At 51.2% G+C, this 19,602-nt stretch overlaps 4 protein-coding genes across 4 annotated transcripts in view; 2 read left to right on the forward strand and 2 right to left on the reverse strand.

The window, feature by feature from the left end:
• Positions 1–292: 292 nt before the first annotated feature.
• Positions 293–2,950, reverse strand: fam89a (family with sequence similarity 89 member A). Its single transcript, XM_080514289.1, has 2 exons — positions 2,639–2,950; positions 293–985 (listed from the first exon to the last, which is right to left on the reverse strand). The coding sequence occupies exons 1-2, from the start codon at positions 2,885–2,887 to the stop codon at positions 734–736; spliced, it is 501 nt and encodes a 166-aa protein (XP_080370415.1). The 5' UTR covers positions 2,888–2,950; the 3' UTR covers positions 293–733.
• Positions 2,951–7,833: 4,883 nt separating this feature from the next.
• sprtn (SprT-like N-terminal domain) lies at positions 7,834–11,057 on the reverse strand (the record flags this gene model as incomplete). Its single annotated transcript, XM_080513927.1, has 5 exons — positions 10,262–11,057; positions 10,048–10,147; positions 9,838–9,966; positions 9,527–9,761; positions 7,834–8,816 (listed from the first exon to the last, which is right to left on the reverse strand). The coding sequence occupies exons 1-5, from the start codon at positions 10,828–10,830 to the stop codon at positions 7,834–7,836; spliced, it is 2,016 nt and encodes a 671-aa protein (XP_080370053.1). The 5' UTR covers positions 10,831–11,057.
• Positions 11,058–12,209: 1,152 nt separating this feature from the next.
• Positions 12,210–17,251, forward strand: exoc8 (exocyst complex component 8). The gene is made up of 4 exons (XM_080513811.1): positions 12,210–13,448; positions 14,510–14,763; positions 15,379–15,627; positions 16,380–17,251. The coding sequence occupies exons 1-4, from the start codon at positions 12,284–12,286 to the stop codon at positions 16,788–16,790; spliced, it is 2,079 nt and encodes a 692-aa protein (XP_080369937.1). The 5' UTR covers positions 12,210–12,283; the 3' UTR covers positions 16,791–17,251.
• A 2,026-nt stretch (positions 17,252–19,277) lies between these two features.
• The window catches only part of trim67 (tripartite motif containing 67), a gene marked incomplete at both ends in the record, with an annotated part of 19,240 nt that continues 18,915 nt past the window's right edge, over positions 19,278–19,602 (forward strand). The window contains one exon of the mRNA XM_080513929.1: positions 19,278–19,602. This exon is cut by the window's right edge and continues 396 nt beyond it. Coding sequence (XP_080370055.1) covers positions 19,278–19,602 — 325 coding nt within the window.

The raw sequence follows: 19,602 nt of genomic DNA on the forward strand, positions 1-19,602 counted from the left end.
CTGAAGGCCTCGTCCCCCTGAACGCCTCGTCCCCCTGAAGGCCTCGTCCCCCTGAACGCCTCGTCCCCCTGAACGCCTCGTCCCCCTGAACGCCTCGTCCCCCTGAACGCCTCGTCCCCCTGAAGGCCTCGTCCCCCTGAAGGCCTCGTCCCCCTGAACGCCTCGTCCCCCTGAACGCCTCGTCCCCCTGAAGGCCTCGTCCCCCTGAACGCCTCGTCCCCCTGAACGCCTCGTCCCCCTGAAGGCCTCGTCCCCCTGAACGCCTCGTCCCCCTGAACGCCTCGTCCCCCTGAAGGCCTCGTCCCCCTGAACGCCTCGTCTCCGCAGAGAAACATCCAGAAGTGGAGGAAGCAAATATTTAGGTTGTTTTTATATTATATAATAAATAATAAAACTTTGTTCATATATTTTTGTAAATGTAAGAAGAGAAAAGTGGCTAATCTGATCTAATCTGATCTAATCTGATCTAATCTGATCTAATCGATCCTCCCGAAGCAGCAGGAGCTCCGTTTATAAAAAAAAACAAAAAAAAACAGGAATATTTCGTGTAACTTGAGTAAAAAACTGTTTTTCAGTCCGTCTGTTGCTGCAAAAACATCAAAAATACAAAAAGCGAGTTCAGCAGGAGCAACTTCCTGTTTCACCTGAAGAGCGGAAGAGAGACGGGCGGCGAGAAGCTCCGCCTCCGGCCTCCAGGCCCCGCCCCTGGCCTCCTGGCCCCGCCCCTCCGGGCTCAGACGTGGAAGGAGTCCCAGCTGTCGTCTTTCCCGCCGCCCTTCTTGGCCGCCGCCGTGCCGTCGCCGCCCACGGCGTCGGGCGGCTCGCCGGTGGGCGTGGCCCCGGGCTCCGGGTAGTACTCGTCGTCCTCGTCGAAGTACCCGTTCTCCAGGAGGCCGGAGGCGGCGCTGCCCTTGTACTCCTGGATGGACTCGTGCAGCGACCACAGCTGGCACAGCAGCGACATGTCCTGCTGCCGCAGCCCCACCTGCAACAGACCACGCCCACCTCGTTAGACCACGCCCACCACGCTAGACCCCGCCCACCACGCCAGACCACACCATGTGTACCAATGTGGTTCTTGTCCCGGCGAGACATGAAGGACTAGAACACCTGATGTCAAAAGTAATCAGAGTAAAGTATGAAAACACTTGTAGTTTCTTTACCAATCAAAACGACGCGTCTTCTTCCGTTTGTGTCTTTTATTTTGGCGGCACTACGTAATCGTCTCCAGAACAATTCCAGAACCCTTATTGTTGTTTTATTGCCCCTACGGGGGTATTACTGTGTGTGTGTGTGTGTGTGTGTTAGTTACATAATGAAATCACGTAATGACTCGTCATTCACACGATGACTCCACACTTTTTTTCACCGCGGCTGAACTTACGTGATTACTTTGTAACTTTTAAGTAGGATTACTTCAGATTACTTACAGGACAAGGTATGATTTAGTGATGTCACAACGTATGGCTTAGTGATGTCACAACGTATGGCTTAGTGATGTCACAACGTATGGCTCAGTGATGTCACAACGTATGGCTTAGTGATGTCACAACGTATGGCTTAGTGATGTCACAACGTATGGCTTAGTGATGTCACAACGTATGGCTTAGTGATGTCACAACGTATGGCTTAGTGATGTCACAACGTATCTATTTTGTTCTTGTAAATCTCACAACGATCTCACTGCAGTACTTTCTCATGAGTACTCCTCTCACTGCAGTACTGAGTACTCCTCACTGCAGTACTTTCTCATGAGTACTCCTCTCACTGCAGTACTGAGTACTCCTCACTGCAGTACTGAGTACTCCTCTCACTGCAGTACTTTCTCATGTGACGAGTGGTAGAGGATTACCTTCCTCTGATGAAATCCTCCAGGGATTTACTCTGATTACATCACAGGGATTACATTACAGGAGGATTAAAATGTATCAGAAACCAGTTTTTTATAAAGGAATTATTTTTCCTAATGAGGAATAATTATTGAAAATGACGTTTCAAGACGGATTCTCTTTAAATAAAGATGCAAGTTTAATAGAAATATGGAGTTTATTTACACCAGATGATATTTAAACCAGTTCTTTTATTATACGTCTTTAAATCTGACGTGTTTTTTAAAACGTTCATCCTTTTTATTGAAACACCAAGAAATACTGCATTTCATTTTTATCATCTATGTTTTCTGTGTTTATATTATCAATGAATTCTGAATCATGTTAAGTAAATAAACTCAGTATATATTTTCAGCAGAAATCTTTTGTTAAGTTTTTTATAATTATTTTCAGAATCTTTCTAGTTGATCGTTTTGTATTAATGAATTAAGAGACAAGGGTCAAAATCCGTTTTTTTAAAAAGTGATCTTGTCACGTATTCATTGAAGAATGTAAAGTTCTCAAAGCTTTTCTTCTTGTTCGGTTCTATTTGTCTTCAATCTCACATGAAACGCGTTGAACGAGTGTTAAAAACGTCCCGAATCGACCGTGAAACGCGTGAAAACGGCTCATTGTGCGACTTTCGCTCGTCTACAAGTCGTGAAAGCGGACGAACCGTGAAACGGGCCTGTTTGCGGGCGGGGGGGGACTACCAGCGTCTCGGCGGAAGCAGCGGAGCGCTGCGGTGCGGCTCGGGGCCGGATCCTCACCATCTCCTTCCGCAGCAGCGCCAGCGCGGCGTCCAGGCTGGCCGGCTTGCTGTGCAGCAGGCCGTCGCCGTGGCTCCTCCCGCGGCTCAGGTCGTCCTGGATCATCGTCTTCTTCACGTACAGCCGCTCCATGTCGCGCCACGAGCCTCCGCTGGAGTTCAGCAGGCCGCTCAGGCTCTTGGGCAGCGGCGGCAGCCCCTCGATGGAGGCCATGCCGCCCGCCGCGCCGCTCGCCGCCTTGCCGTTCATGTCCTCCGCTGGGAGCGTCTGTCACCGGGGGAGCCGAGCCGAGCCGAGCCGCCGCCCCGTCCGTCCGACACGCCAACACTGACACGCTCCGGCGGACTGCCGCTCCCAGGACACCGCCCACTTCCGGCAGACCCGCCACAATAAAAGCACAAAGGATTTGGGGGATTCCACAATAGAACATTTTTCACTAATACATTCAAACCTTCTCTGTTTATAAAGTATTAGTACATATATTTTAAAGATATTTAAAAAATAAAAAAGCTATTTATATATATTTTTTAATATATTTGTAGTTAATACATTCAAACATTCTCTGTGTATAAAGTAGAAGTACATATATTTTAAAGATATTTAAAAAATAAAAAAGGTATTTATATATTTTTTTTTATATATTTGTAATTAATACATTCAAACCTTCTCTGTTTATAAAGTAGAAGTACATATATTTTAAAGATAGTAAAAAAATAAAAAAGCTATTTATATATATTTTTTAATATATTTGTAATTAATACATTCAAACCTTCTCTGTTTATAAAGTATTAGTACATATATTTTAAAGATATTTAAAAAATAAAAAAGCTATTTATATATATTTTTTAATATATTTGTAGTTAATACATTCAAACATTCTCTGTGTATAAAGTAGAAGTACATATATTTTAAAGATATTTAAAAAATAAAAAAGGTATTTATATATTTTTTTTTATATATTTGTAATTAATACATTCAAACCTTCTCTGTTTATAAAGTAGAAGTACATATATTTTAAAGATAGTAAAAAAATAAATAACAATGTATTTATATTTTTTTTAAATACATTTGTAACTAATACATTCAAACACTCTCTGTTTATAAAATATTAGTACATATATTTTAAAGATATTTAAAAAATAAAAAAGCTATTTATATATTTTTTTTAATATATTTGTAGTTAATACATTCAAACCTCTATTTATAAAGTAGAAGTACATATATTTTAAAGATAGTAAAAAAAATATATAGCAATGTATTTATGTTTTTTTAATATATTTGCAATCAACACATTCAAACATTCTCTGTGTATAAAGTAGAAGTACATATACTTTAAAGATATTTAAAAAATAAAAAAGCTATTTATATATATTTTTTAATATATTTGTAGTTAATACATTCAAACCTTCTCTGTTTATAAAGTAGAAGTACATATATTTTAAAGATAGTAAAAAAATAAATAGCAATGTATTTGTTTGTTTTTTATATATTTGTAATTAATACATTCAAACCTCTGTTTATAAAGTAGAAGTACATATATTTTAAAGATAGTAAAAAAATAAATAACAATGTATTTATATATTTTTTAAATACATTTGTAACTAATACATTCAAACACTCTCTGTTTATAAGGTATAAGTACATATATTTTAAAGATATTTAAAAAATAAAAAAGCTATTTATATATATTTTTTTATATATTTGTAATTAATACATTCAAACACTCTCTGTTTATAAGGTATAAGTACATATATTTTAAAGATTTAAAAAATAAAGAACTTTTTTTTTCATTAAATTCAAAATTTTTCATTTAATTCAACAATCTAAATCGTTCGATTATATATACAAATACAATAATAATGGTTAAAAGAATACAATGCACACAATATGAATATTTAGATATATATGTATATATAAAACATTCTATTTTAGCCTTTCTTTATTTTCATATGTAATATATATATTTAAATATATATGAATAATATAGTATAAATATATGTATGAGATACAGTTTTTTATTTATCAGATTAAAATGAAATGTTTTACTTCAGTCCTGATTACAGCAGTGTTTCTGGAGCCTCACAACAAAATGTAGATACTCTAATTGTAAGAAGATTTGAGTCGTGTGTGTGTGTGTGTGTGTGTGTGTGTGTGTGTGCGTGCGTGCGTGCGTGCGTGCGTGCGTGCGTGCGTGCGTGTGTGTGTGTGTGTGTGTCATGCTTCTGCTTTGTGATTTCAAAGTAATTGTTGTGGCGGGGCAGCAGGCCGGGGGGGTGGAGGTACGGCCCACCATCTGTCCTTTGTACAACATTGTCCCACACACACACACACACACACACACACACACACACACACACACACACACACACACACACACACACACACACACACACACACACACACACACACACACACACACACACACTGCATTGTTTCAACATGCTACAGGCTAACCAGACGCGTGAAGGACAGACGCTGTGATTCCACCATCACCAGTGCGTCCTGAAATCAAAGGATCAGACATATGGTGGCGCACCGCGGGGGGCCGCGCGGCATTGCGGGGGGCCGCGCGGCGTCGCAGGGTGGCGTTAATCTGCGCCGCCAAAAGCACAATGAGAGGGTGTTACTGGTATCGGCTGGCTAATGACGCTCCAAACATCCGCTTAAAAGCTCCAGCTCTTCAAAGGTCAAAACATCAAAGCCAGGACATATGGAGACGAGAAATCCTGGAGATCCTGGAGATCCTGGAGATCCTGCTTGGACAGGAAGCGAGAAAACAAAGCGGCTCCAATATAAACTGGATTATTGGAGAAATGTTGTCACACCGATTTATGTTTAAGTCTTAATCTGTCTTTTTTTCTCTCACGGACGTTATTTACTTCATTATTTCATAACGAGTTCTCATCAACTGACTGACTGACGGACCAACTAACTGACTGACTGACTGACTGACTGATTGACTGACTGACCAACCAACTAACTGACTGACTGACTGACTGACTGACTGACCAACCAACTAACTGATTGACTGACTGACTGACTGACTGACTGACCAACCAACCAACTAACTGACTGACTGACTGACTGATTGACTGACTGACGGACCAACCAACCAACTAACTGATTGACTGATTGACTGACGGACCAACCAACCAACTAACTGACTGATTGACTGACTGACGGACCAACCAACCAACTAACTGACTGACTGACTGATTGACTGACTGACGGACCAACCAACCAACTAACTGATTGACTGACCAACCAACTAACTGATTGACTGACTGACTGACCAACCAACCAACTAACTGACTGACTGACTGATTGACTGACTGACCAACCAACCAACTAACTGACTGACTGACTGATTGACTGACTGACGGACCAACCAACTAACTGACTGACTGATTGACTGACTGACGGACCAACCAACTAACTGACCAACCAACCGACCGACCAACCAACCGACTGACTGACCAACCAACCAACTGACTGACCAACCAACCGACTGACTGACCAACCAACTGACTGATTGACTGACTAACCAACCAACCCAGTACAAAGGCACCAGTTTACAAGCAGAAAGCAGCTGACCAGTGACTAGTGACTAGTGACCAGTGACTAGTGACCAGTGACCAGTGACTAGTGACCAGTGACTAGTGACCAGTGACTAGTGACTAGTGACCAGTGACCAGTGACCAACAGTCCAGTAACTTTCAGACCAACTGAATCACCAGAAGAACCAAACGACCAACAAACAAAGAGATGAAAGAAAAACATGACAAATGTTTGTTTTGTCTTGAAATAAACTTTAATAGTGAAGGTTTTCTCCTCCTCACTGCTCTTCAGCCCCCCCCCGCCCACCTACCCCCCCCCCCCCCCCAGGGTGAGGTGCAGAAGAGGCAGCAGCTGCAGGAGACAAAGGGACCAGAGGAAGTGTGGAGGAGGTTTGCTTCCTGCGCTCGCCGTGGGAAAGGGGCGTGAAAAAGGGGCGTGGCTTCAACTCCCAGCTGCTGGCGGCGACACCAGATTGTCCTGCAGCTTCCTCTCTCCGCCGGACGGCGGTGACGAAAGCAGCCGTGAGCTTACGGCAGCGGCGTAACAATCCCGCGTCACGGTTCTTTAGCTAGGCTATCGTGAACCAGCTGACGCCTCCACTTCCTGTTGGTCATGAGCTGCTAGCTCGACACGACCATCGTCACATGACAGGGTCCTGGAGGAGCGTTTAACTCGCTACGTTTCTTTCACATGAAAAGTCTCAGAGCTGCCGTCTCTGTTAGCATCAACGCTATGCTAGCCAACGCTTTCCGCCACTTTTCTAGTTAAACTGGTTTCCTGCAGCGACCAGCCGGCGTGATCCAACTCAACACTTAATAAAGTACTGGATGTTTGTCTACCTGGTAATCCATTAGCATTAGCATTAGCTAATGTCCTGCTGGTTTCCGACGTGAAGCCTTTGTTCACGCGCAGCGTCGGCGACGCCAGAGAGGAAACACTTAACAAAATGAACACAAACAAAACAAGAACAATCTGAAGATATTTATTAATTTCTCAACAAACTACAAAACCTGAGCAGTGACGAGAGAGAGCGCCGACAGATTTAAAGGTACAGTGTGTAATATTCTGGTTATACCGCCTTTGTCCTCCAGGTGGCAGTCGTGAGTCGCTGCTAGCGCTTCAGTTAAGTTTCTATTCTGCAGGAGATGCTAACCATGGTTAGCTCGCCACGCTAACCATGGTTAGCTCGCCACGCTAACCACTTCACAACCTCCGACACGCCCATTCAGACAAAGTGCACTTTAAAGCTTTAAGACGGTAAAACGAGTTCAGGAAGGAACCGAGTCGGCGAGAGAACAATGTTGGACGCTGTACCTTTAAATGAACAGGAACGTCCCATCAGACAGGAAAGAATTAAAAACCTGTGAAAAGTTAAAAAAGAAGCACAAACATTGGTCCTCTCCTCTCTGCTCTCTCATTGGCTGAAACGTCTGAGGGACACGCCCACTTTCAGGATCTGGAACGGAACAACCTCAGATCTCCGTCACGATGAAGACGGAACGAAACACCAGAGAACCTTCAAGAGTCTGACGAGTCTCCGACCTGCTGTGGAACCGTCTCCTAGCAACACGTCTCAGGACATGAAGTCTGGAGGACAGACGCCAGAGACGCTCTAGAAAAGGACCTGAAGCCTCGGTTCAGGAGAGGCAGGAGTCCAGGTGCTGGTTGATCTGGGACTCCTGGACCCTGACCCGGCACACGGGACAGTGGACCGTCAGGGGGGACGAGGACGAGGTGGGAGACGAGGACGAGTCCGTCCAGGTGGTTCCTGAAGCGTCATGGAACAAGCTGGAGATGTTAGCCTCGTTCCACGACCTCTTCCTGGAGGCGGGGCCTCCGCCAGAGCCCGTCGCCGTGGCTCCGCCCCTCACCACTCCACCAGAGCCCGTCGCCGTGGCTCCGCCCCTCACCACTCCACCAGAGCCCGTCGCCGTGGCTCCGCCCCTCACCACTCCACCAGAGCCCCCCGCCGTAGCTCCGCCCCTCACCACCACTCCGCCAGAGCCCGTCGCCGTAGCTCCGCCCCTCACCACCACTCCGCCAGAGCCCGTCGCCGTGGCTCCGCCCCTCACCACCACTCCACCAGAGCCCCCCGCCGTGGCTCCGCCCCTCACCACTCCACCAGAGCCCCCCGCCATGGCTCTGCCCCTCACCACCACTCCACCAGAGCCCCCCGCTGTAGCTCCGCCCCTCACCACCACTCCACCAGAGCCCCCCACTGTAGCTCCGCCCCCGGCGGCTCCACCGGGTGAATCCCGGAGGAACTGGGAGTGCGAGGGTCCAGGGGAGCTTCCGGGGGGTTCACCGGTACCGACCCGGACCGGGGGTTCCGTAAAGTGGGAGGAGCCTCTGCTGGCGGCAGCTGGACCGGAACCGAACAGCTCCTCCAGGGACCTCTGTCTGCCGCCGCCCGGGGGGGCGGAGCCTCTCCGGGGTCTGGGGGTCTTGACCGGCGAGCCGTTGACGTTGATGAACGCTCTGGTGTTCCCCACTGACGTCTTCCCCGGAGGTCTCCCCCCCGCGGGGGTGGGGGGGGTTCTGAAGGAAGACCAGTCCCCCCCGAGGAGGAAGCCCCGCCCACTGAACGGGACCACGCCCCGGATGTCCTGCGATCCAGAACCTGGGAGACAAACGCAGCAGAAACTGAGACTCCGTCTCCATGACGACCTGTCAACGTCTGTTTCCATGGAAACAACAGGGAGCTCAGTTACACACACACACACACACACACACTCGCGCACACACACTCACACTCGCTCGCGCGCGCACACACACACACACACACACTCGCGCACACACACACACACACACTCGCACACACACACACACACACACACACACACACACTCGCACACACACACACACACACACGCGCGCGCGCACGCACACACACACACACACACACACGCGCACACACACACACACACTCACACTCGCGCGCGCGCACGCACACACACACACACACACACACACACACTCGCGCACACACACACACACACAAACACACACTCGCACACACACACACACTCACACTCACACTCGCGCGCGCGCGCGCACACACACACACACACACACACACACACACACACACACACACACACACACACACACACACACACACACACACACACACACAGTTACCTGTGGTTGAACTCTCCTTTCCTGTCGTCTCCTCCTTGTTCCCCCCCTCCCTCCCCCCGCTGCCCCCCTCCTTCTTCTTGTTCCCCCCCTCCCTCCCCCCGCTGCCCCCCTCCACCCCCCTGCTGCCCCCCTCCTTCTTCTTGTTCCCCCCCTCCCTCCCCCCGCTGCCCCCCTCCCTCCCCCCGCTGCCCCCCTCCTTCTTCTTGTTGCCCCTCTTGCAGTAGCCTGGGGGCTCTTGGACCTTGGTGTAGCTCCCCCCGCAGGTCCTGCGGTGCTGGTCCCACCAGGGGTCCAGGGGGGAGGGGGGCCGGTTCATGGCCCTCCGGACCCAGCCCAGGTGGGGCCCCCGGGTCCTGCAGGGCCCGTCACACCTCCACCAGTGCTGGCGGTAGACCTGGACCTCCTGGTGGAAGCTGTGGTAGACCTGCAGGGGACACAGAGGACAGCGCTGAGCCCCCGTCCCCCCCGTCCCCCCCGGTGGACCGGACAGAGACACTCACGGTGATCCGGGTCCCGCCGGCCCGGTTGATCCGGTCCATGTGTTTGCAGAACTCGGGCCCGTGGCCGTCCCGGTCCCGGTTGTTCTGGGTCACGAACAGCAGGGCGTGGATCATCTCGTGGAGGAGGGTCTGAGGACCACAGGGACCGGGTCAACGCGGGTCCGTCCCACCCGGACCGGGTCCGTCCCACCTGGACCGGGTCTGACTCACCTCCACCAGGTCCTTCCGGGGCCGGAGCTTCAGCAGAGGCTCGCTGAGCCGGATGGAACACAGACCACCTCGGCCCTCGTAGGAACACACCCCGGCACACCTGGGGGGCCACAGGGACCAACTGTGACCCACATCAGACCACAACAGACCAGCGTCTCTCCTGGACCCAGGAGGACTCTCACACACACACACACACAGTAAGAGCGGGGCCTACAGGGTCATCCGGGGGCTCCACTTCACCTCCACCCCGCTCAGCGTCCCCCAGAAGAAGCGCTGGTTGAAGTCCAGGAACAAGGCCCGCACGTCGGGGTTCGGGTCCAGCACCTCCCAGGACGGGTCCACGAGGGACAGCGGCCTCTCGGCCTCCAGCCTCCGCCTCTTGCCGGCCTCCTGGAGGAGGTCCGGGCCCCTCTGGCCCCTCTGGCCGGGCCCCTGGAGGAGGTCCGGGCCCCCCTGGCCCCTCTGGCCGGGCCCCTGGAGGAGGTCCGGACCCCCCTGGCCCCTCTGGCTGGGCCCCTGGAGGAGGTCCGGGCCCCCCTGGCCCCTCTGGCCGGGCCCCTGGAGGAGGTCCGGGCCCCCCTGGCCCCTCTGGCCGGGCCCCTGGAGGAGGTCCGGGCCCCTCTGGCCCCTCTGGCTGGGCCCCTGGAGGAGGTCCGGGCCCCCCTGGAGGAGGTCCGGGCCCCCCTGGCCCCTCTGGCCGGGCCCCTGGAGGAGGTCCGGGCCCCGGTCCTCCCTGTCGAACTGCTCCTGCAGCCTGATGGCCAGCAGCAGGTCGTCCTCCATCTTTGTTGACGTTAGCCGCCGGGAGCTAACGGGGAGCTAACCGGGAGCTAACGGGGAGCTAACGGGCCCACTTTACCGTATTTTCATGGGTTTTCCTCCAAACAGCTTCATCCTCAGGAACTAAAAACTCCCCGCGCGAGCAGCGGAGCGTGAAAACAGACGCAACCGGGTCATAGTTTCAACGTAATGAGTCGAATGTTCATGTTCGGTGAGTTTGAACAGACCTGTCGGCGCCCCGTCGGCTGTCATAGTTAACTTCCGGTCAAGATTTCAAAATAAGAGCATTAAACAGACTACTGGTTCAGATTAGACGGGGCTTTTTTTTTTTTTTATTATTATTAATTTTTAAATTCAGTTAGTTAGTTAGTTTTTTAAACAATATAATTTGTTCTTACAAGAAAAAAAGCAAAATGGACATAATCAGCTGAGTCTTTTCACAACAACAACGTCATTGCGTGTCTGACTGGCAGTGGCTGTTTGTTTTTAAAAGTGGTACGTTTTTAAATAAAAATACAATTTCAAATATTTTGGAATAAACATTTGCATCTCCTAGATTCAAAGAATTTCCGTCTGTGATTATTACAGATTTTTGAATTCTATTTCTACTTTGAACTGATATTTTCCCCACCAGTCTGTCTCTCCGTCTCTCCTCTCCTCTCCTCTCCTCTCCTCTCCTCTCCTCTGACTCTGGTTTCTACAAAGTTTCTCCCTGTTAGAGGAGTTTTTCTTTTCCACAGTCGCAAACTCACCTGCTGCTCATGTGGATGTTGGGATTTTCTATTTTCTCTATAAAAGCACATTGGAATGACTGTAATGTATTCTGTTGATTCTTTTAAGAAGCAGCTGAAAACACGGCTGTTCAGGCAAGCTTTTAGTTGACATGGCTGTGATTGGTTTTATCTTTATTCCGTCCGTACCATTTTATTGTGCCCGTGCTATTTTATTGTTATCCGTACTATTTTATTATTTTTGCCTCTGTGAAGCACCTTGTGATTTTATCATTGAAAGGTGCTATATAAATAAAGTTTCTTCTTCTTCTTCTTCTTAAAAATGTCTTTTTTTAAATAATAACCCCCCCCCCCCAAAAAATTACAAAAATAAATAAATATCTAAATAAATCACACTGTGGATATCAAAAAAAGAACTGATATTTTGAAGCCTACCGGAAGTACCGCAGGGGATTCTGGGACATGTCTTTACTCTTTGGCTAAACGCCCGACAACGTTCACAAAGTTATTATTTCAGAGCGCCGACGTGTGAAAGACTAAATAAAAGAACACATCTGAACCCGAGAGAAGCTGAAAAGGTGTCGTTCGACGCGTTATAGACGCGATTTCCCGTGACGTCACTTCCGCTCCCACTTCCTGTTTGCTTCTCGGAGGAAGCGCCGCTCCGTCCTCCGTCCTCCGTCCTCCGTCCCCCGTCCCCGTCCCTCCAGCCGCCGCCACACGTCATGTCGGACCCCGGCGCGAGGCTCCGCCGGCTGCTGGAGTCGCCCCACTTCGACCCGCAGGCCTACGTGAAGCAGCTGTCCCAGCAGAGCGACGGGGACCGCGACCTGCAGGAGCACCGGCAGAAGGTGCAGGGCCTGGCGGACGAGACGGCGCAGAACCTGAAGAAGAACGTGTACAAGAACTACCGGCAGTTCATCGAGACGGCCAAGGAGATCTCGTACCTGGAGAGCGAGATGTACCAGCTGAGCCACATCCTGACGGAGCAGAAGGGCCTGATGGAGGCCGTCACCCAGGCGCTGGCGGCCGGCGGCGGGCGGGACGACGCGTCCCGGGAGCTGCAGGCGGCCGCGGCCTTCCCCCGGGAGGCGGAGGAGCAGAAGCAGAGGACGCTCACCTCGCTGCTGGAGAAGGTGGAGGGCGGCAAGGGCGTGATGGACACGCCGGGCCGCCACCTGGTGTACAACGGCGACCTGGTGGAGTTCGAGGCGGACAGCATGTCGCAGGTGCAGAAGGTGCACGCCTTCCTGATGAGCGACTGCCTGCTGGTGGCCGCCTGGCTGGCCAGCCGCCGCGGCGCCGTCAAGTACCGCTACGACGCCCTGTACGAGCTGGACAGCTTCGCCGTGGTCAACGTGAAGGACAACCCCCCCATGAAGGACATGTTCAAGATCCTCATGTTCCCCGACGGGCGCATCTTCCAGGCGGAGAACAGCAAGGTGAAGAAGGAGTGGCTGGAGGTGCTGGAGGACACCAAGAAGAGCAAGGCGTCCCGGGAGCGCCAGGCGCGGGAGGCGCCCCCCCCCGCCGCCGCCGTCGCCCCCGCCTCCACCAACCCCTTCGACGTGGAGGAGGGGGAGGGGGAGGGGGAGGGGGGGGGCGAGGAGGGCGTGGACCTGAGCCCGGAGTGGGTGCGGGAGCTGCCGGAGGACCTGGACGTCTGCATCGCCCAGCGGGACTTCGAGGGCGCCGTGGACCTGCTGGACCGGCTGCGGCGCCACCTGGGGGGCCGGCCCGCCACCGCCGGGGTGAAGGAGCTCCGGGCGCGGGTGGAGGAGCGGGTGCGCCGCCTGACGGAGGTGCTGGTGTTCGAGCTGTCGCCCGACCGCTCGCTGCGCGGCGGGCCCCGCGCCACGCGCCGCGCCGTGTCGCAGCTCATCAGGCTAGGTGCTTCTTCTTCTCTCTCTCTTTCTGACGCCGACCGCTAGTCCGCGAGGGCGGAACCGCAGAGGGCTAGCAGCGGAACCACTAGCAGTGGAACCATGGAGGGCTAGCAGAGGAACCACTAGCAGTGGAACCGCAGAGGGCTAGCAGAGGAACCACTAGCAGTGGAACCGCAGAGGGCTAGCAGAGGAACCATGGAGGGATAGCAGCGGAACCACTAGCAGTGGAACCGCGGAGGGCTAGCAGCGGAACCACTAGCAGTGGAACCGCGGAGGGCTAGCAGTGGAACCGCGGAGGGCTAGCAGTGGAACCGCGGAGGGATAGCAGCGGAACCACTAGCAGTGGAACCATGGAGGGCTAGCAGAGGAACCACTAGCAGTGGAACCATGGAGGGCTAGCAGAGGAACCACTAGCAGTGGAACCATGGAGGGCTAGCAGCACCAAGAAACCCCACCTCTACAAAATAAAGTTCCCCACTGTGGTGACCAGTTCAGGTCATAATTGAACTTTATTTTGTAGACAGTAAGTAGTCTTGTAGTTCCAGCGTGAAGCTCCGCCTCCCGTCCATCGGCTCCTCCTACATTTTATTTTGGAACAATTTATCAAAGTATATTTATCTCTTATTGTATTTGATTTATTTCTTGTTTTCAAAACATTGAATGCAGTAATACTTTACTTTTTACTGCATTACATGATAGTTTTATATATTTAACGGGAGAGACTTTTATTTGTTAACACGTTCAACAAACGCAGAGAGAGAAAGTTTCACCAGAAGCTAAAAGGACGTTATGAAAACTTTTAATGTTTCTAATTCTGTGCTTTTCCTCAATAAATCTCTTTACAAGCTTCAGTCTTCAGGAGAGAAAACAACGTGATTAATCACAATTAATCACAATTAATCACAATTAATCACAGGAAACTGTGATTAATTAGTGAATTAGTTTGAATCGACTTCGTTTTATGAAAAGTTGCACTTCGGGAGTCGTTTTCCATGAAAAGTCCCGTTTCCGCGTCTCCGTCGTCGTGGAAACGGGTTCATGTCTGGCCCCGCCCCTCTGTTCCAGGTCAGTCCACCAAAGCCTGCGACCTGTTCCTGAAGAACCGCGCGGCGGCCGTGCAGACCGCCATACGCCAGCTGCGCATCGAGGGCGCCACGCTGCTCTACATCCACAAGCTGTGCAACATCTTCTTCACTAGCCTGCTGGAAACCGCCAAGGAGTTCCAGAACCACTTCGCCGCCACCACCGGCTGCTACTCCGCCCTCGTGGTATGGTCGCGCCACGCCCTCGCCATGTTCGCCGACGCCTTCAGCAAGCAGGTACGGGGGGGTCTGCAGTACTACCGGCAGTTCTGGTGGAGGTATGGCCTGGTGGAGGTATGACCTGGTGGAGGTATGACCTGGTGGAGGTATGGCCTCGGTGGAGGTATGACCTGGTGGAGGTATGGCCTCGGTGGAGGTATGACCTGGTGGAGGTATGGCCTCGGTGGAGGTATGGCCTGGTGGAGGTATGGCCTGGTGGAGGTATGGCCTGGTGGAGGTATGGCCTGGTGGAGGTATGACCTGGTGGAGGTATGGCCTCGGTGGAGGTATGGCCTGGTGGAGGTATGACCTGGTGGAGGTATGGCCTGGTGGAGGTATGGCCTGGTGGAGGTATGACCTGGTGGAGGTATGGCCTCGGTGGAGGTATGACCTGGTGGAGGTATGACCTGGTGGAGGTATGGCCTCGGTGGAGGTATGACCTGGTGGAGGTATGGCCTCGGTGGAGGTATGGCCTGGTGGAGGTATGACCTGGTGGAGGTATGGCCTGGTGGAGGTATGGCCTGGTGGAGGTATGACCTGGTGGAGGTATGGCCTGGTGGAGGTATGGCCTGGTGGAGGTATGACCTGATGGAGGTATGACCTGATGGAGGTATGACCTGATGTCCCCTCCAGGTGTTCGACAGTAAGGAGAGCCTGTCGACGGCGGCGGAGTGCGTGAAGGTGGCGAAGGAGCACTGCCAGCAGCTGACGGAGGTGGGCCTGGACCTTACCTTCACCCTGCAGGCCTTGCTGGTCAAGGACGTCCGCGCGGCGCTGCTGAGCTACAAGGACGTGATCCTGGAGGCGACCAAACATCGTAACTCTGAGGAGCTGTGGAGGAAGATGAACCTCATGACGCCTGAGGCCTTGCTCAAGCTCAAGGTAGGGACTGCTGACCCTACCTCCTACCCTACCCTCACCTACCATGACCTAACCTACCCTACCCTCGCCTACCATGACCTAACCTACCCTACCCTCACCTACCATGACCTAACCTACCCTACCCTCACCTACCATGACCTAACCTACCCTACCCTCACCTACCATGACCTAACCTACCCTACCCTCACCTACCATGACCTAACCTACCCTACCCTACCCTCGCCTACCATGACCTAACCTACCCTACCCTACCCTACCCTCATGACGCCTGAGGCGCTGCGCAAGCTCAAGGTGGAGACCGCTGACCCTACCTCCTACCCTACCCTACCCTACCCTACCCTCCTCCTCTTCTTCCCGTGTCGTCTAGGAAACGAAGGAACCTGCTCAGGTTCTCTGGAGAACGTTCCCTCTGTGATCAAAGTTCTATTCTTGGTTCTAGTTAGTAGTTTTCTACAGATTATTGTTTAGAGCCTCGGTTCTGTTTTCCCCGTTTCCATGGAGACGGAGTCAGTGTTTTCAAAAAGTCCCACCTTGGGAGCCATTTTCGTAAAGTTGCACTTTCAGTGGCTCCGGGCTCCGTCGTCATGGAAACGCAACCCATGAACCGGCTAGCGTCACCTCGGGTTAGCGCCAGGCTAACACCTTTAGCGCGGCGTTAGCGCCTTCTGGTTGACTGGACCGGCGCGTTGTTAGCCTGTTAGCATTAGCACGGGCTCCGGTCTGAACCCCGGCGCGGCTCCTCTCTCTGGCAGGACGAGATGCGCGGCTGCGGCGTGGCGCTGGAGCCCTACACGGGCGAGGACTGCTGGCTGGACCTGAGCTACACGGTGGTGGCGTTCAGCAAGCAGCTGCTGAGCTTCCTGGAGGAGGGGCTGAAGCTGTACCTGGCCGAGCTGCACCAGGTGCTCCTGGAGAGCCTGCGGGAGATCGTCCTGGCCGCCGTGCAGCACGTGGACTTCTCGCTGCGCTGCGAGCAGGACGCCGACAAGAAGCGCTTCATCGCGCAGAACGCCGCCTTCCTGCACGACGCCGTGCTGCCGGTGGTGGAGCGCCGCTTCGAGGACGCCGTGGGGAAACCGGCGCGGCAGCTGAGGGAGCTGAGGAAGAGCAGCCGGCCCCCCCCGGCCAGGGTCAACCCCGAGAGCACCACCTCGCTGGTCTGACCCACCCCCCCGGCCAGGGTCAACCCCGAGAGCACCACCTCGCTGGTCTGACCCACCCCCCCGGCCAGGGTCAACCCCGAGAGCACCACCTCGCTGGTCTGACCCCCCCGACCCCCGGCCAGGGTCAACCCCGAGAGCACCACCTCGCTGGTCTGACCCCCCCCCCCCCCCCCCCCCGGCCAGGGTCAACCCCGAGAGCACCACCTCGCTGGTCTGACCCCCCCCATTCTTTTTTTTGTGATGAAACCAATCACACACACACTCCAGCACTGACGATGTGACGTCACCGGCTCCTGCCAGCAGGTGGCAGCAGAGAGCAGATCAACAATAGAGTGACACAGTAGATTCACTCTATTTTTCCTGTTTTTGATTTTAATATAGTTTTGCTCTTTTTCCCCACAAAACGAAATCTGTAAAGAAAAACAACAAGCTGTAAATATTGTCAATAAACCTGCTGCATAATTCAAATGTGTCGTTTTTCTAACTCTTTTCTTCGGTAGTGAGAAACTTTCTGTCCTACTTTACGTCACTCCAGTACGAGTACTTCATATATATATATATATATATATACACTTGGGTTTTTTTAAAGAACCAACAAAAAATGTAATGAAATAAATTTTAATTACAATAAATAATAGTGAAGAAATAATCTGATAAATAAATAAAGTGCAGCTCCATCCTGGAGGGGGTCAGGGAGAGCTGGAGGTCAGGTTCTATGTCAGGTTCTATGTCAGGTTCTGTGAGTTCAAAGATAAAAAGTTCTACTTTTAGACTGAGATGATCTCAAATTCAGGACAATTCAGTTCCTGACGGTTCCAATAAAGAACGAGGTTTACTCTGGGGGGTTGGGCCTGGAGCCGCCTGGAGCTGGCCTGGAGCTGCCTGGAGCTGGCCTGGAGCTGCCTGGAGCTGGCCTGGAGCTGGCCTGGAGCTGCCTGGAGCTGGCCTGGAGCCGCCTGGAGCAGTCCGTCAACAACACCCATCAATTTGTAGTTCTACTCTATTGTACTCTACTCTATTGTATCCTACTCTATTGTACTCTACTCTATTGTATTCTACTCTATTGTATCCTACTCTATTGTATCCTACTCTATTGTAGTCTACTCTATTGTATCCTACTCTATTGTAGTCTACTCTATTGTAGTCTACTCTACTGTATCCTACTCTATTGTACTCTACTCTATTGTATTCTACTCTATTGTATCCTACTCTATTGTAGTCTACTCTATTGTAGTCTACTCTACTGTATCCTACTCTATTGTAGTCTACTCTATTGCAGTCTACTCTATTGTATCCTACTCTATTGTAGTCTACTCTATTGCAGTCTACTCTATTGTATCCTACTCTATTGTAGTCTACTCTATTGCAGTCTACTCTATTGTATCCTACTCTATTGTATCCTACTCTATTGTAGTCTACTCTATTGTATCCTACTCTATTGTAGTCTACTCTATTGTAGTCTACTCTACTGTATCCTACTCTATTGTAGTCTACTCTATTGCAGTCTACTCTATTGTATCCTACTCTATTGTAGTCTACTCTATTGTAGTCTACTCTATTGTATCCTACTCTATTGTAGTCTACTCTATTGTAGTCTACTCTATTGTATCCTACTCTATTGTATCCTACTCTATTGTACTCTACTCTATTGTACTCTACTCTATTGTACTCTACTCTATTGTATCCTACTCTATTGTATCCTACTCTATTGTACTCTACTCTATTGTATTCTACTCTATTGTATCCTACTCTATTGTACTCTACTCTATTGTATCCTACTCTATTGTACTCTACTCTATTGTACTCTACTCTATTGTATCCTACTCTATTGTATTCTATTCCAGAGTATTCCAGCAGTGAGAACATGGTAAATTATAAGACAGGACAGATGATGAAGTGGATCAATAACCTGGAACCCTCTGGTTCCTCTGGTTCCTCTGGTTTCCATGGCGAAGGTCTGAGTGTCGTCCTTGTTATTGTTGTCGTAAATATTGTTATTGCTAAGATCATTGTTGCTTTGAACATTTTTACTTTCATCTTTAAATTGTCCAAGATTTCCAAACCGAACGACGTGGAAATAAGCCTTCATGATGATGATGATGATGATGATGATGATGGTGAATATGATGATGATGATGATGATGGTGATGATGATGGTGATGATGATAATGATGATGGTGAATATGATGATGATGTTGATGATGATGATGATGATGGTGATGATGATGATGATGATGGTGATGATGATGATGATGATGATGATGATGATGGTGATGATGATGGTGATGATGATGATGATGATGATGATGGTGATGATGAAGAAGAAGCAGCAGCAGCAGAGACGCGTCTTGTTGATTCAAAGCCTCCGGGCCACAAAGGGTTACGCCGCCCCGCGCATGCGCCCTGCGCGGCGAGAGGGGGAGCTGTCCGCCTCGGTCGGTGCTGAAGCGTCTCGCGGAGCTTGTCCTCCCGGGGACCAGCGGCGCCATGGAGGAGGAGCTGAAGTGCCCGGTGTGCGGCTCCCTGTACCGGGAGCCCGTGCTGCTGCCCTGCTCGCACAACGTGTGCCTCGCGTGCGCCCGGAACATCGCGGTGCGGACCCCGGAGGGCGAGCCGGGCCCCGCGAGCCGCGCGTCCGGGGGCGACTACGACTACCTGGACCTGGACAAGATGAGCCTGTACAGCGAGGCGGACAGCGGCTACGGCTCCTACACGCCCTGCCACGTCAAGTCCCCCAACGGGGTGCGGGTCTTCCCGCCCGCCGCCCCGCACGCGCACCCGCACGCGCACCGCCACTGCTCGCTCACCTGCC

Source organism: Blennius ocellaris (genome assembly GCF_963422515.1).
Source record: "Blennius ocellaris genome assembly, chromosome: 18".
Taxonomy (NCBI): Eukaryota; Metazoa; Chordata; class Actinopteri; order Blenniiformes; family Blenniidae; genus Blennius; species Blennius ocellaris.